A 17,465-nucleotide genomic window follows, 5' to 3' on the forward strand; every position below is an offset into this window, starting at 1 on the left:
ATCATTTGTTGTAGGTGTGAGAGTTATGTAGGGGACTGTAGTGCGCTGACTGGTTCTCATCCATCCATTCATTTTCATCCGCTTATCCGGGGCCAGGTTTCAGGGGCAGCAGATCAAACAACCCAGACGTCCTTCTCCTCAGCAACGCCCCAGCTCCTCCTGGAGGACCCCAAGGCGTTCCCAGACTAGATGAGATCTATAATCCCTCCAGTGTGTTCTGGGTCTGCCCCCGGGCCTCCTACCAGTGGGAAATACCCGAAACACCTCTAATGTGAGGTGCCCAGGAGGATCCTGATCAGATGTTGAGCCACCTCAACTGAAGGTGCAGCAGCTCTACTCTGAGCTCTGATCTCTAAGGCTGAGCCCAGACACCCTACAGAGGAACCTCTTCTCTGCTGCTTGTATCTGTGACCTCATTCTTTCAGTCACTACCCAGAGCTCATGACTATAGGTGAGGGTTGGGACACAGATGGACCAGGAAATCAAAACCTTCCAGCTCACCTCCCTCTTCACTACAAAGGTCCAGCGCAGCACCTGCATCACTGCAGAAGCTGCACCACACCGCCGATCCATCTCAGGCTCCACTCTACCCTCACTTGTGAACAAGACCTCAAGATACTTGAACTCCCTCGCTTAAGGCAGGAACTTTCTGCCAGCCCGGAGGGAACAGTCCACCGGTTTTCGGCAGAGAACCATGACTTCTTCACACTCTACTGAAAACTGCCCCAGGTCATGCTGGAGGTCACGGTTTGATGACGCCAACAGAACCACATCATCTGCAAAAAGCAGAGATGCAATTCTGAGGTCATCAAACCGGACCCCTTCCAACGCCCAGATGCACCTTGATGACAGATCCTGTCAATGTCAATATCACAACAGGATCGGTGACAAGGGAGAAGATGGTTCTATTAGCTACTGCTCTACTCTATTCAACATTTCAACCTTCAGTGGCACCAACGTTAAAAGAATTAAGTCCTTAATTTACCTTGATCCACTCAGTATATAATGCTGTACTTGTAATATGTTATTTGGACGTCCAAAGAGATCACAGAGATCCTCGGATGATTGCTGTTGCAGTTTTCCTGGGGTCAAACCACAGACTGACTGGACTAATATCTCGTGAAGATGTTTTATTCATAAAGTCTCAGGTCCTTTGCAATAAAACACACATTAATTTAAAATCACTGAACCTGCAGACAGTGTTCTGGGTGAATTTGAGTTTAATATAAAATATCTTAAAGCACAAATGTTCTTGCACACAACAATGCAACTGATTTCCAGCTGTTTGAAGCGGTAAAGCTGCAGTGCTTCATTAAATACTGATAATCAACATCCTCCATCTGTTGGCAAAGAGATTCACATGAGAGGGTTAAATATGTTCGAATCATCAGACCTTGGGATGATAATCAGAATCTGTTGTAACAAAATTATTTCACAGTTGTAATATGTCTGTCTCACTGCCAAGTTGACACCTCGGCAGTGTTCAAACATCTCTCTGGTTGTTCAGAAACTGGTTTCTGGAAGTTTCCGTTTGGTGATGAAACTTCCTGGGTCGGACTCCTTAAAAAAACAAACAAGACACTGACAGGCTACACGTCCTACACATCTGATAACACTCCAGCGTCGGTTGAGAAATGTAAACATTTGAGTTTGTTAAGCAGGTGATTGGTGGCGTGGTGATCCGGGTTGTCATGGAAGTAACAGGGCATCAAGGGCTCTGAGAGTCTGCGTATCGTATCCCAGAGGAGCTAACAGAGCGGTGAAGGCACTGACAGGGAGGAGCGGAAAAATGTCGGAATCAGACCGACCAACTGAAGCAAACCCAACGACTGCCGACAAACCTCCAGCGATGTGTTATGGTTTTTTTTTTTTGTTTTTTTTTTTGTATGACAGCAGCGACAGGTTGGGACGCAAACACAAGCCCTTGAGTTGAAGATGAAAGCCATGAAGTCCGTCTGAAAGCGTAAGACAGAGGTACTCAGCAGTGAAAGTGTCGAGGACGCAGTGAATAGAGACTGAAGTGGTAAAAACAAACAACACAGTATGTACAAGTGGAGGTGGAAGGTGGAGGTGAGAGGCGACCAAGCAGAGGTCAAAGTTCACTTTAGGCCACCTGGAGAGAGCGTCCGTCCAAAAGAAACTCCCGAACCCTTCTCGTCACCTTCACCTTGACTGGACAGAAGATGAACTCCTCGTCCTCCCGGGAATCAGAGACGAAGGCAGGTTTCTGTGGACACAACAGCCGTTCTATCAGCTCAGACTATGATGAATAATTATGTAGTTTTTATCTTGAAATAAACAGCAGCAACTTCAGAGATGTAAAACGTTTAAAGAAATAGGAGTAACAAGGACGAAGAAAAGAACAGACGTTCATACCTCGAGGTCACCGGCTCAGGACTCGCTATGTGGTGGAGCTTCCTCTCCTCTCCAGGAATCTGCTCCACACAACAAGAGAAAACTGGATTAGTTTGGTGGTTTTTGGCCAGCGAGTGATGTGGTGCGAACAGGCGACGTCCAAACCACAAATAAAAAGTGAAAGAAGTCCAAACATAAACAGACGAGCAGAGGGAGGAAGCAGGATCGCTGCTTGTGTATTTCCACATATTTGAGGTTTGTTTGGTTATTCGATGCCGTTCGTGGAGCGACTCCAAAAACTTTCTGCTATTTTTAAATGTTTCCTTCAAACATCAGATGATGAAGCAGATTAGTTCTGTTTAAAAGTGGTTTCTGTGTAAAAATACTGCAGCATGTTTGGTCTCTACAGATTCTGTTAGAGCGACTGGAAAAGATCTTCAGTTGGATTTCGGTCACTCAGAATGAGTAAATATCTGACTGAAACATTTCTGACCACCACTGCAGCTCAGATCATTTTGTCTAAACTAAACTCTTTACAAGACCAAATGCATTCGTAACACAAACTTATTTCTATGTGAAAACATGATTCAGTTTTCTGTTCAGTGGTGAAACTTTTGTGAATCCATCTTGAATGATTTCATAAAAATTCTCAACTTATAATAAATTATCCAGCTGTAAAAGCTTCTAATAATGAGTTTATATTCTAAATTATTCTAATAAATTATTCTATTTTTTTTGTTTTCTATTTTAAATTTGGAGTTAAATTGTAGAGGATTCAAAATGTTTATAAAAAAGGTTTTTTTATTACATGCTTAGATTTCAAAAGAATTTAAGTGTCAAAATGAATGAAAAGAGGTTGCTGTAAATGGTTAAAAATTAAAAAAAAAAAACATAAGTATTTCAAATGTTAAAAATAATCTTTTTAAATGTTTAAAAACTAAGGAAAAGACTTTTTAACGTTTTAAAACATGAAAATGATAAAAAAAAGAAAAAAGAAAAAAAAATAAGTCATAAATGTTAAATTAAAAGAAAGATGTTATTTTAAATGTCAAAATGTAAGTATTTTTAAAAATTAAAAAAGGTGAAAGGAAGTTTTTTGAATGATAAAAATACATAAAGAAGTATTCTGGACTGTTAAAATATTTGTAAAGGAAGTGTTTTTAAGTGTTAAAAATATGAAAAGGGAGTATTTTTAAACGACAAAGCAGTTTGTGTATTTTTTTCATTTGTGAATAAACTTAGACTAAACTAAAATTAAAAACATGTTTTAACAAGTCTTCACTTTGAGTCCCAGTTCGCAATTGGTTTCAAGTAATTTTCACAAACATTCAAACACTCACACTTGAGTCTGTCGCACAAAGTCTGCAAAGTGTTGATCTCTGGCACACAACTCGATTATCCTGAGACGCTCCTGGATCTCCTGCAGAGAGGTCAGAGGGAGGAAAAAATGTTTAAGTAACAGCTCTGTTGTGAGGTCAGTGAACCGGTTGTAGACTGGAGAGGAGGAGGAGGAGGAGGAGGAGGACAGCGACGACAACAAAGAGGAGGTACAAATTCTGTGTAGTGCTGAGACTGAAAATGTCACAACACTCGACTGTCTCTCTTTTAACTGAACGTTTCCTGTGATGTTACAAATAGAAACCAGAGTAACAGTAAAGGAGTGATGACAGACTCAAATTTGTTCTTTAGCGGAATGTACGTGTGATTTTAGAGAAATCTTCTTGTAATTTGAATTTTCTCTGAGATATGAAGAAAATTTACAAGTTGTTGAGGCTCAAATCTGGGACCACTTTTGTTTCTATTTATACAGACCCTTTTACTGTTAGTAAACAGTCTGATGTTTGTTGGTGGGCGGGGCTTAGCTGGATGCAAAACAGTTCTCCACAGACATTAGCTAGCGCTAGCTAACAAGTTGTGTTGTCTTGTTTTAGACGATGGAGGAAGATGATGTGAGTGGTGCGTTCAGAAACACTCATTCTGAGTGTGGGAGCGCACTCTGACACAAACTGGAGCGTCAGACTGAATTTACCAACGCACCATGTCAGGTCACTCACTCTCCGGGACCGTCAGTGTTACTTGAATAAGTAAACACTGACCAACAGGACCAGACTGGCCGACCCGTATGCTCTCACTCAGTGGATGGATGATGTCACAGGAAGCCAATCTTACAAAGGAGGACCACACTTGTTTGTTTTGCTATGGAAGCTAACGTTAGCTAATGTGCTAAAAAGTTAGCGTTGCAGAGAAATCCAATCTTCCTCTTAATCCCTCCCCAGTTTCTGATGAGGTGGACATGATAACCCTTAATACACATAACCTTATTCATCCCTACAACAGGAAATACTTTTTCCCTAACCTGATATGAAGTGTGCGCTGCACATGTGAGCATTTTTGATGATGGCCTCCGTCCAGTCCTTTGGTCTTATCACATTTAACCATAGTTGTCTTTGTTTTTGTTGACGGGCAGTGGCGGCTGGTTTTGAGCCATGACTCCTTCTATTCTGGCTCCCAATAACACAACAAGACAAACACATTTTAATACTCCTATGGAGCCTCCAGCCCTGTGGGGGAGAGGCAGCTGCACCTCCAGCTGATAACATGACGTCATCGTGACGTTGGCCAAAAAAGGGTCTGTTCTGGTTACATGGACACAATATAAGAATTCACCTCTATGCTGATGACACTAAGCTGTACGTAACATAAAATCTTGTCCCATCTTCCACAGACTTTGAGTTACATTTCACTGAAACAAGAAAATAATGTGTTCACAAACATGACGGCCAGGGGTACCTCCTTGGTTAGCGTGGTGTCTTGGTAGATGTGTTGTATCTCATTGCTGCCAATGTCTCTGGAGCCATCGGCTCCAGCAGATCTGCTGTACCGGGGCACATCATCGTCGTAGCGACGGTAATACTGGGCCATGACCGGGTCACTCTCGAACATGGGGTTGAACTTGGTGGCTCGCTCCAGTGTTGGCACACTGTCGCCCCGTCTGGAGAAAGGAAACATTAAGGTTGACTCAACAAACTCTTGGATCAAAATAAACATTAAATTGTAAACCGAACAGTCTGATGGTGTTGTCGCCAACCGTAGAGGGTCCTCGGTGTCCTCCCCATCGTACTGCTCTCGCAGCGTCCTTGCCAGGAAGAAGATGATCCCGGCCGCCACCATGAGAAAGCCGGCCACTGAGGCTATGGCGATGCCCACCACCAGTGGCTCGGAGACATACTCCTCACAGTGCTCACCACGGTACCACCAGTTCTCACCAACCCGACACCTGCGGAGAAGGTCACAAGTTTAATGCCCACATCTATAACATCTGTTGTCTGTTCTCTCTGTTGAAACACTGTAAGGAAAAAATGTGCAGTGTCACATGTTTAATGTAAACTGTCACACAACCAGAGCTGTTTACTTCCTGTTTGCACCATGAGACAAGGATGGCTGCATCAAAGCTCCCAAACAGAAGTTTAGTAAAGTTTGTTGACATAAAGACAGGACAGAGATTTTTGGTACACAGTAACTTTAAGGCGTCTGGTGTTGACTCAACTTTGTTCAGTGGGGTCAGAATTAGTGAATATGTTGACAGCAACAATAGTGACCAGTGGGATAACACAGTGTATCTAAATGTTCATGTACTTAAACACATACATAGTTCTTATTCTACCTAACTTTCTACTCTTCTTTTTTAGGTTAACTTTGAATGACGTTTCGGAAATGTGGGGTCTGTGTGGCAGCCCAGATGATGCATACAACCTCACAACTGTCCCTCATGCTGTCTTCAGTGAATGTGATGGCGATGGGTCAGGTATAGGCTATGAAGGGGAAATGGGCCGTTGAATATATATGCTGAACCTATGCAAACACATCATGATGGGAACAACTTTATCAGTGACTACAACCTCCTCCTCCAGCCTGTTCTCATTCCGAAGTTGCTGAATACCGCCACTTTGTCAGTGATTTCACTGTCAGGCACCTGATGCCAAAAGCCACCTTTGACCCTGATCACACAGAAAGCATTTTAGCAGCTGGAGGCAGCTTTTTGTTATTGTCTTTAATGAGAATGAAGCTTTTTGCTCACTGTTTTTGCGTTGCTATGCACCCCACGTCTCTGCCTGGCATTTTTGCCGGAACGCTCTTAACTCTTCAAGTTGAAAAAACTTCAACTCAGAGTGGAAACGCGCCCCGTCATCTCTTTTCCCATTGTCCAATCGGATGATCTGAGAGACGGGCCTTCTGTGGTGGTCACGACAACAAGTTTTCACTTGGTAAACGATGGAGGTGGTTGCTGGATGTCCAGGGCTATACAACTTTACAAACTCCAGTTATAGATTGCCCCCGAGTCATCCTAAAATATGCCTGGAAACATCCATCATGGAGGCGAAGCCCCTGGACCAACTGGTGGTACTCCCCTTGATCCAGCCTCTTTTTAAGGGTTTCATGTACCCACACAGATCTCAAAAAAACAGTAGATTAATTAGGACAACGTGTTGGAACGAGACTCTTGGACGTGACCCTAGGACGAGGCCTTAGAACGAGACTCTAGGACGTGACCCTGGGACAAAACCTTGGGACTGAAATGTTCTGGGAATGTTTTGGTAATGTGTTAAAGTTAGACATTTATTTCTTGTAAGACCTTGTAACCTGCCAAAACCTAATGTATGGTTATTTCCTTTTTCTTTAAAGAGCAGTGTTGTAGCCTGAGATCTAAGATTTTCATTGCTGACTGCAATGACTGTTACTCTTTAACTGCTGAGCACATGATAAATAAAGAACGGGAAAACTTATAATCATTTTTGCATCCAAGACTCAAAAAAACTCAGATGTTGTACAAGAAGTTTAAAAAGAATGCAAAGAAATTCTGTCAAACAAATAAAAGTCACCAGTAAGGTTCTTTAAGCAACAAAGAAAAGTAATCCGAGTACTTCTGTGTGCTGATATTTTAAGAGTGTAAAACCTCCCCTGACCTGCAGATGGCACCCTTGCCGGGGATGACGTCACATTTGCCGTCGTTGAGGCAGAAGTCGTACTGCACTTCACAGATGCTCTGACACGGCAGGCCATCCACACTCAGGTACCCAGCATCGCACACGCACTCGGCCTCGCCTGACCACTTGTTCACCATACACCTGGAGAACTCGTTACATGCCTGGAACTTACAGGGGTCCGCCCGGTCACCTGAGGAGGAAGCAACAGAGACAGAAGAAGTTTTAGTTGATTAATTTAAACTTTTTTGATGATTGAAGTATTTTTTCCTGTAAAGCATTTCATGGTCACAGCTTCACAAACTTTCCCGTTGAATAATGTCAATAATTATAACGTATTAGAAATAAAATATCTGCAGTGTTCTGCACCCAGTCAACCCCAGGATGAGACCTTGGAATGAAACCCTGGGATGGTACCTTTGGTTAGACCCCGGGATGAGATCTTGGGTCAGACTCCAGGACAAGAACGCTGAACAAAATCTTGAGATGAGACCTTGAGATAGACCCCAGGACCAGACTTTGGGGTGGACCCTGGGACGAGACCTTGGAATATAACTCTGGGACAAGACCCTAGGTGGAGACCTTGGGGCAAGCCAAGGGACAAGACCTTGGGCCTGAACTCAGGATGAGACCCTAGGATTAGAATTTGTGGTAGAACCTGAGACAATACTTGAGATTGTAAGATGAGACCTTAGACCGAGAATCTAGGAACATGACCGTAGGACGACACCTTGAGATTGACCCAGGGAACGAGAGCCTGAGACCAGATCAGATGAATTAACAAAACTTTCCATGTTTTAGCTACATCTTTGGAACCCCTCCAATAATCTTTTGTGATGACTTTAAGGTGGCCTTTATGACAAGTCCACTGTACAGAATCCAGTACGGTTCTGTAGGACCATGTGCTTGTGCAATGGAAAACTTCCTTCAGGGTGCAGTGGAGAGGAGTAAAGTGATTACCAGCTGTCCACAGTGACTCACTGCTGTAGATTATCAGGTTGTCAGGAGCTCCTGTGATTGGCTCAGACAGATTAAAGAGCTGCAGCTCAGCAGAGATGGAAGTGACAGTAAATCTCACGCTACAGTCCACAGAAATCATCCCGCAAATCATCCAAAATTACTTCACCTCTCTTAAATGTAAATGTACACTTTGGACACAACAGAATACACCCAACAAAAAAAATAAAGCATTCAAAGTATACTCAGTAAAATGTGTTTGACGTATTAAAAGTATAAAGTGTCCCCTGTGACTGTTATAATATTATATATGATGTCGTTAGATGACTCTGACTCATGCATTGATGTAGAAGAAGGATTTTACTGCTGCAGTTGGAAGTAGAGCTCATTTTACAATTGACTGATTATTTTCATTATGGATTAATCTACTGATTATTTTCTCCATTAATCAATTGTTTGTTTTGTTTAAACAGTAAAAACAGTGAGAAATGTTTGTCACAATGAGCCCAAAGTAACACTTCCCCAATGTTTGTTTAAGCTCAGCATTATTACTAATACATTACAACTATTACCATTATTGCATTTACGTTACAATTTTTACCATTAATACTAATATATTACAATTATTACCATAATTGTTTCTACATTACAATTATTATCACTATTATAAATATGTTATTATATATTATATTATTAACAATATTACTTATAAGTAACAATTATTAACATTATTATTTATGGGTTACAATTTTTACTACTATTATTTAAACATTACAATTATTACTATTATTACTCATACCTTACAATCCTTAACATAATTACTATTACAAATTTTACTATTATTACTAAGTCATTACAGTTATTGCTATTATTACAATACATTACAATTATAACCATTATTATTAACATGCTACAACTTTTTACGATTATCAACAATGTGTTACAATTATTAACACTATTAATAATACTTTACAATTTTTACCACTACTAGTAATTCTTTGTAATAATTACTGTTATTACTAATATGTTACAATTATTAAAATTATTACTAATACTTTACAATTGTTACCATTATTGTTAATACATTTTTACAATGATTATTAATACATTACAATTACTAAAAATATTCAGAGGAAAAGTTTGTGAAGTTTGAACCATGAAATGTTTTTACAAGGAAAAAACATTTCATGGTTGCTTCTCTGTCAATCGACCATCTGGAGTATGTTTTCAGCACCACGCCCCCTTTTGAGAGCAAACAATGCAGCATTAAACAAGGAAGTCGAAACATGTCTCAAAATTTTAAACCAACCACTTTAAAGTAACAACGCTATACCGAAGAGTTATTGTATGGTTGGTTGCATCAATAATAAATCCAAAAACGCTGACGTCTAATTTGCTCCCCTTCCATGTCTTAAAAAAACATCCAGATAGAAGGGCTTTGACTCCAGGCTATAGACCAGACCGGCTCCCTTCACCGCCGATGCCATGCCCCCCTTTTGGGGCTGTTGTAGAGAAATGGTAAAAAGCCAAAAAGCTGTTGTATAGTGAGTTAACAGTGCTGTTCCCACTGAGATCTGAAGCTCATAAGATTTGTGAATGTTCACTGTCAGTGTGGTCGATCTTTAAATGATGCTGGTGATGGCCACTACTGATGTACGGTACAGTCATATAGTTCATATAGTCAGCCTAATGATTCCTGGTGACCACAGCAAATATGTATAAATATCCAGATGAGCAATATTCAGCCCCTGTGATGGGCTGAGGCAGGGCTGGGTATCAACACTCGACACCTTTAAGGTATAGACTGAAACAACCCAGAATCAAGTAGTACCAAACGTCTCCAGTCAAATGATACCTTCATGTGATTCTCTGATTGAATGAATTTGCGGCCAATCACCACCAGCATTCTGTATTTGACAGAGTTGGCAGTTCAGCGTACCAAAATGCCACCAAAATGTTCGTACGTATGGCTATCCTACACATTCTGGGTACTGAATTACAGTAAGTACTCTCTAGCTATCAGTGTAACCCCTAGGTATGGGTCAATATAAATATAAAATTTTCAATTAAAATCATTTGTATATTTTAAGGCTGTTGCGTATGCAGCCTGTTTTTATAGCGTCTCTTTAATTGTTGGTTGCCTTGCAGCCTCTTTGGTGCTGCTAAACATGATATTTACCATTATCCAGAGAAACTTTTTGTTTTTTATTACGATCTGCAATAAAATAGTAAATCATCTAGGGCTGCCCCCGACTAAGAATTTTCCAAATTAACCAGTAGTCATCATTTAGGTCCATCAGTGGACCAACAGTCCTCATCAGGGTCCATCAGTGGACTAGTCTCCTGCTTGTTTCTGATATGAATGTAATGATTAAATGATATATTTTGGTGGTTTGAGTTGAAGGTGTGAGAAAGAATAGTATCAGTAACATTGTTAACACTGTGCTACATTACAGAGAAATACAAACCGTACTAATGAACCTTCATTAATATAGGCCTATATTTTATCTCCAAGTGCACGTCACACACTGAGCGAGCCGCCTGTTAATGACGCTGTGGGCTAATGGGCATGTAGCTACTTCCATGTTTCACATGATACGTCATGTTTGTAGTCGACCAATGAAGATGAGTTTACATATCACCTTGGGTTCGTCCTTCACCTTCTCAAAATGATCCCACACTTTGGATTTCCTGCCCGACATGTTATTAACTAGCCTGTGGAATAACCGCAGGTACCAGCCCTGGAGATTAACCTGACTCCTGTCTGACTGCTGAGCGTGGACACTTCCTGTGTCTGTCCTTTCAAAGTAAAGTCACACATGCTCCAGTCATATGGGTTTGGATTTATTTTGACGAAGTGCAGCTCCTGATAGAGTTTCATGTTTGTTTTTTGTTTTAGTTTTTCCTAAGTGACCAATGAAGTCTTGCCCATCTTTCTGGTCAACTATTGTTTGGCTGACTATTAGGGGGTAGCCCTAATTTTGTCCCATCCCTAGTTGGGTCAGTGATCCATTTGGATGGGGGACAACTGATGGGACATGATGGCAAATTAGAGCTGCAATTATTATTCAATTAATTGATTAGTTGTCAAGTATTAAATTAAAGGCCATCTAATTTGATGACTGATTAATCAGTTTGAGTAATAAAGTAAAGTAAGTAAGTAGTAAGTGATTTTTCGTTTAATTAAAAACAACAACACAAGTCAAAGTCAATGATTCCAGCTTCTTAATGTGAATATTTACAGTTTTATTTCCTCCTTTGTGACAGTAAATCAAATATCTTTGGGTTGTGAACATAACAAGACATTTGAGGATGTCATCTGATATATTTTTTACATATATCTGGTGTTTTATAGTCTGAACAACAAATCGAGTAATGGAGAAGGTAACTGATGATGAAAACAATCATTAGTGGCAGCCCTAATGGTGTCTAACCTTCATTTATTAAAGTACTGTGACCACTCAGACTCATAAATGCATACGGACATGTCAAAATTACAACCCACTCACATGTTGGGGAACTTCTGTTTTCTACACCCTGAAAAGGGCATGGTTTTCACATTTCAAGTTCCTGTATGTGCTGGTCTGATGCATTAATGTCAATGACTTGTATAAACTGCTGTATGATTTATAACAAAACATCAGATTTTGAAAACTCTTAGTTCGTAAAGTAACTACAGCCGTCTGATAAATGTACTGGAAGTACGAGTACCTCAGGCTTACAGTACCTGAGTAAATGTACCTCTGTCAGGCAGATAAAGACCACAGTGGATCAGAGTGACTCAGTGTGTGTTCTGCTGCTCACGTTCCTCTCAGACAGATTATCTCAGGTATTAGATCCTGACAGGAGCAACACAGGATTCACCTGCTGAGTATAAAACAGCTGCCAAATACAAAGACTGTCTGAAGACACATACTCAACGTACTTCTTGCAGTATTTTTTCCAGAGAGATAAATATGTGGGTTTTTTTTTTTTTCATAAAATCTGAGGCACTGAGGATAAATATGTGTGACAGACCTTAGTTTGGCGAAAATCCTAAAAGTCCCTTAAATCACTGGTTCGTGCATGTTAAATATGAAGAGGTTCTTTGTTTTAATGATAATACTTTTGTACTTTTACTTCAGTAACTATTTTTACAGTGTGGTTTTAGTACTATTACTTGAGTAAAAGATCAGAGTACTTGTTGCACCTCTGGTGAATGCAGAAATCAGAATCCTGTTGGAAGTTTGCTTTTGTTGTAGTTGACCAACACGTTTCACTGAATCGCGCCTTCACAGGTATTTATACTGTGAAAAATCTGCATCTTAATTGGAGCTTTGATTTTTGGGCCTGATCCAACTCATGCACCTGAGCTGCAGATTCCCTCAGGCTTAAATTGGAGTAACTTTGAGCCAATTTCCCTGTGATTTTTTTTTTTTTTTTTTAACGTGCAGACCTTACAGTCTGTGTCATGTCTGGAAAAATGTATGGACTGTCTTGACATCAGCTAATTAGATTTAAACTGACAAAACTTTAGAATTAGGGGTCACAGTGAACACAGAACTGAGGTGCCGTGCCACACAGGGGTTGCATGAAACCAGAAGTTCTGGTGTGTAAATGGTAGAATTGTAACTTGGTTGGAGGCGGTTGCTTCTCCTTCCCTAGCAGTAGGACAGATGTGTTTAACATGCAACAGAGTGATTATCATCATCCACACGCCACATCACTGTGGATTGCCACACACACGGAGACAGAGATGCACCGAGGGGCACAGGCCAGAAACCTGTATAGGTGAGACGCAGAGCCCACAACATTTCAGCCTGTAGATTGTAATAAATATTTTAATTCGGGATGTCAACGGTTAACAGAGCATATTTTTGATTGGTTACGCATGTAGGTTGAAAGGTTCATTTTGCTACTCTTCAGTTTACTGCACTGCGCACCACACAGGTCTGGTGGGTGACAGACAGCCGTTAGCTGTGTTAATATGCTGACACATAGTGCTCACTGCCAATCTGTTGGTCTCCACTGATTAGCTAACGTTGGCCTCAGCCACTCTGCACTGCACACCAACTGGGTTGGATGGAAGCTAGCTAGGGGCACAAGTCATTTGGTGAGTGCCGTAAGTAATGCCACTCCGACCCAGGAGCGTTGCTGTTGATATATGGCAGCCACCTTCCTTTCTCCCCCCAGGTCGTCCTGGTGAGTGAAACCCCTTTAGCATTATTTACTTCACTGTTAGCTCTATTAGCTTGTTAGCGGTGTCAGCATAGCTGATGTTGCTAACATAGTTAGCAATGCTAAAGGGGGTTTCAGGGCAAAATGAAGCCGCTTACTCACTGTGGCGCCCTGTGGGGAGACCAGAGGGCAGTGGAGCAACTTGTTCTTTTTACCATCAGTTCCTAAAAAACCTATAAAATCATGCAAGTCTTTGTCCACTTTGTGCAGCACTTTGCAAAGATCGCTTTGACTAGTTGTCAAACACAACAGGAAACAGTAATGTCACTGCTAAAATAAGACAATAAATTACTCTCTCTGTTGCAGAGACATATATAAATAAACCTAACTCAGTGAAAATGGAGTCAAATGTTTTCTAAAAATCTTATTTTTGTGGTTGAGCCCTCAGCTGTTTGAAATGATTTGGATTCTCCATTGTTGGTCCACTACCAGGAGGGTGTTACCAGTGGTAATCAGGAATGAGCAGCACCTCTACCTACCTTCCACCCAGTCTGGGTGGTGCACAGTGCAGAGTGCAGGGCAAGGCTAACTTTGGCTAACCAGTGTAACTTGGAGGTTGGGCTGTGGGCACTATGGTTATACATGTTAACATGGCTAGCCGACTGTGTGTCAGGAAAGCCGACAGAAAATAAAATAAAAGGCGAAACATTAAACCCTCACCTCCTCTACATGGATAAATCCTTGAAATGCCGCACTAAAGCTCACTGAGTCAATGGAGGGCGCACTAAAAGGAAAGGCCACTTGTATTTCACGGCATTTCGCACTTTTTTACCCCTAAAAATGAACCAATTACTTACCGGTTAACAGGTGTTGGGTTATTAAAGGGAAAATAAATGAAACCGACATCCCTAATTTTAATGTTGAAGAAAACATATATTTTTCACTTTGGAAAATCTGTTTTTTTAGTCGGGTATGGGCCTAAAACTGCTGCCGTGGTTCAGGCTCAGGTCCGGCTTGGACCTGAGACTTTTTGTGGATCTCATGGGATAGTTCAATACAGATCAACTTGTTTAAGACAACTATTAAAAGTGAAGCAGGAAAGGAGTTGAAAAAAGTCCACTGGGATCATATTTTTGAGGCATAATTGATTGAATCATCCAAAAAATGTTTCAGTAATCTGATCTTATTGAAGAATATTCATGATGGAGCTTTTATTTAAAAGAGAACTGATGTTCTGTGAATTCAATGGAAAAAACTGAATGTTTGTCTTTCTCTATTTTACTGCTGTCCTACCGGATTCGACGTCCAGCGAGTACTTGTCGATGGCCAGGTTCATGGTTTGGTAGGCAGTGTTGGCGAAGTCCTCCAGGATGAGGTAGACGACGTTGGTTACCCCTCTGGGAACTGGCTTACCGAACCTCATCCTGCTGTTCACCACAATGCTGCCATTCCTGAAGTTAAGGATCTCCAGGTTCTGGAAGTTGTTCAGGTTGGACTGAAGGTACGGGACCAGCTGTGATGCGAAGACAAAGATGTGTGAAGAACGTAACACATGAATGTAAAAGTTTAAATTCACTGGATTCTTTGAGTTCTCACCAGTTGGAGGAACCGTTGCTCCAGAGCCTTGTACTCAGGGGAGCTCTTGTTGAAGAGGTCCATGGAAAACGCCATGTTGGTCACCCTTAGGCTGAAGAATACCGTCAGGGCCCTGCCGGGTCGGGTCGGTAATGCGATGGCATCCAGGTCTGACCCCTGAGCCCCGCTCGAGAAGCCACTGCTGTCAGCCTCAGTTGCCACACCGCCATACTGGAACACATCAAAGCTGACGTTGATGCTTGGCACGTCGGAAAAAATGTGCTCGAAAGGTTGGATCTCAGTAATGGGGGTGTTGTTGTTAACTTCCTGAAGCAAGGACGTTGTTTGGACCATACCGCTATCTAATTTACTTTCTGAAGTATTTGTCAAGGTGGTAAATGAGTTTTCATCTTGTGCTGAAGCACCTGGCGGCACTTCTACAGCATCCATTGGAGCATCTTCTGTTTTGTTCACAACCACCACTGATGGCGTTAAATGAGGAACATCTTCAGTTGGACTGCTCACTGGAACTTCTTCAATGTCTTCATGGTTTGGATGCTCATGGTGAACCGGTTCCTCATCTTCTGGCGCCGAATCCGACACTCGAGTAAATGGTGAGTCCTTTTCAGGCGAGAGCGCGATGCTGCTGCTGTGGTCTGAACTTACAGAGGAAGTGAGGACAGGAGCAGCTGCCGTGGTGACAACCATGACTTCATCCGCAGTCAGATCCTCATCTTGGATTCCAACTGCCGGCACCGTCGTTATCTCAGGATCAGCGCCACCAATGTGTTGCACCTCCAAAATCTCAACTTCACTGTGGTCTTCGGTTTCTGGCAGCAGCAGTTTGGGTTTTTCTGTAAGTATCTCGAGTTCTGGCAGCTCTTCAGTGACTGAATCAAAACTGGTTTCTTTGACTGTGACTGCCTGGACTTCGACAATCGTAGGGGACCCTTCGGTTGAGGAAACGCCAGGATCAGGTACTTCAGGTGCAACAGTGACTTCAACCTCCTTTTTCTCAGGTACATCTTCTGATTTAAACCCATCTGTAGCCGCTGGAAGCTCTGTTGCTGTTTCAGTAGTTACTTGTATATCTTTAGTGATTTCTGGAAGCTTAACTGCCGAATCAGTTGGCCCTGCAAAAACAGGGGCCTCACGAGTCCAGGGTTCAGGTTCAGGAGAATCTGTGACTGGTGCTGCACGGGTGTGAGGTCCAGTAGAGGAGTAGTCATCATAGATGAGAGATGTCTCCACTGTTTTAACTGAAAGTTCTATGTTCAAGGTTCCTTTTGGCGAGAATACAGGTGCTGTGGTGGTGGTTGAGTACCGAGGGTCAGTGCTGATGTGTGGTGTAATCAAAACCTGGTCCAAGAAAGGTTCCTCTATGCCTCTATCCAGCACTGATTCCTCAAAAGCAGGAACTGTTGTTGCCTGCAAAGGGGGAGCACTCGTGAACTCAACTTCCATCGCAATTACATCCGCTTTCTCAGTGGCTACTGAATCAACACCAACATCCTCATCTTCATCCTCGGTTTCCTCAAGATCAGGTGGCGGTAGCACCTCCAGGCTGCCATCACCCTCCTCATAGAAGCCAGCGCCGTCAGAGGTTGCTGCTGGCTGCCAGGACCAGAGATCAGCTCCCTGGCCGTCTCCAGAGAAACCAGAGCCAGATCCTTCATCCAGCGTGACCTCAGAGCCTGTCTGCGGTTTCACCGGTGTCGAAAGGGGGGCGGCTGCAGAGGAGCCTCCAGGACCAGCTGCATGGTCCCCTCGGGTGGTGTCGTCTCCAGCAGCAGGAGCGTTACTCAGGAGGAATTCTTCATCTTCAATGTTTCCGTTATCTGTAAACCAGAGAAGCACAAGGAAGGTTATACAGCAGGTGACAGGAAATGCTAACAGAAAAAATTATAAAGATCCAGATTTTTTTACTGTCTCAAAAACCCGACAGGATGGGATTTTAACTGCCAGTGTGGAAGTTCTTTATTGATTAAATTATTTGCTCACTCTCACTCTGCAGCTCAGGGAATTCTGCGGCCGGAGGCCTCGTGCTCTCGTCAAACATGAAGACGTCATTCTCGCTCACTACGTCGCCCTGAGGACCTTTCCACTGGTCAAAGGGGTCAAACAGGAAGTCCTCTTTGTTGAGGAAAATGTTGCTGGTGTCCGCCTCATGAAGTGGAGCATCGGGAGGCTTCTCTGCAGCGAGGACGTTATCCTGAAAAAAGAAAGTGTACTGATGTTGATACGAATGGGTGTTCATGTCTGTGATCAGTTTCTTCTTCGGCTTCAGTTGAACTCACCATGTTGTTGAAGGCGTCGGCCGTTCGGCTCGTAGGTTTCACATCAGGTAACAAGTTCTCCGCTGCGGAACAAAGTCAGTGTTAACATCCTTTAATGTTCTTGGATCAAATGCGCCAGGAAGGGAATGTATACCATAAAAAG

General features: G+C 42.2%; 1 protein-coding gene across 1 annotated transcript in view; it reads right to left on the reverse strand.

Annotated features, from left to right (window-relative positions):
• Window positions 1-2,170: 2,170 nt before the first annotated feature.
• Window positions 2,171-17,465, reverse strand: part of impg2b (interphotoreceptor matrix proteoglycan 2b) — a 34,647-nt gene continuing 19,352 nt past the window's right edge. The window contains exons 12-21 of the mRNA XM_049570801.1: window positions 17,324-17,385; window positions 17,028-17,238; window positions 15,048-16,864; window positions 14,745-14,964; window positions 7,320-7,530; window positions 5,444-5,632; window positions 5,146-5,347; window positions 3,696-3,775; window positions 2,377-2,435; window positions 2,171-2,227 (exon numbers count right to left, since the gene is read on the reverse strand). Coding sequence (XP_049426758.1) covers window positions 2,402-2,435; window positions 3,696-3,775; window positions 5,146-5,347; window positions 5,444-5,632; window positions 7,320-7,530; window positions 14,745-14,964; window positions 15,048-16,864; window positions 17,028-17,238; window positions 17,324-17,385 — 3,026 coding nt within the window. The 3' untranslated portion in view covers window positions 2,171-2,227; window positions 2,377-2,401. The remainder of the gene's footprint in view (window positions 2,228-2,376; window positions 2,436-3,695; window positions 3,776-5,145; window positions 5,348-5,443; window positions 5,633-7,319; window positions 7,531-14,744; window positions 14,965-15,047; window positions 16,865-17,027; window positions 17,239-17,323; window positions 17,386-17,465) is intronic.

The sequence above is a fragment of the Epinephelus fuscoguttatus genome, linkage group LG24 (genome assembly GCF_011397635.1).
Source record: "Epinephelus fuscoguttatus linkage group LG24, E.fuscoguttatus.final_Chr_v1".
NCBI lineage: Eukaryota > Metazoa > Chordata > Actinopteri > Perciformes > Serranidae > Epinephelus > Epinephelus fuscoguttatus.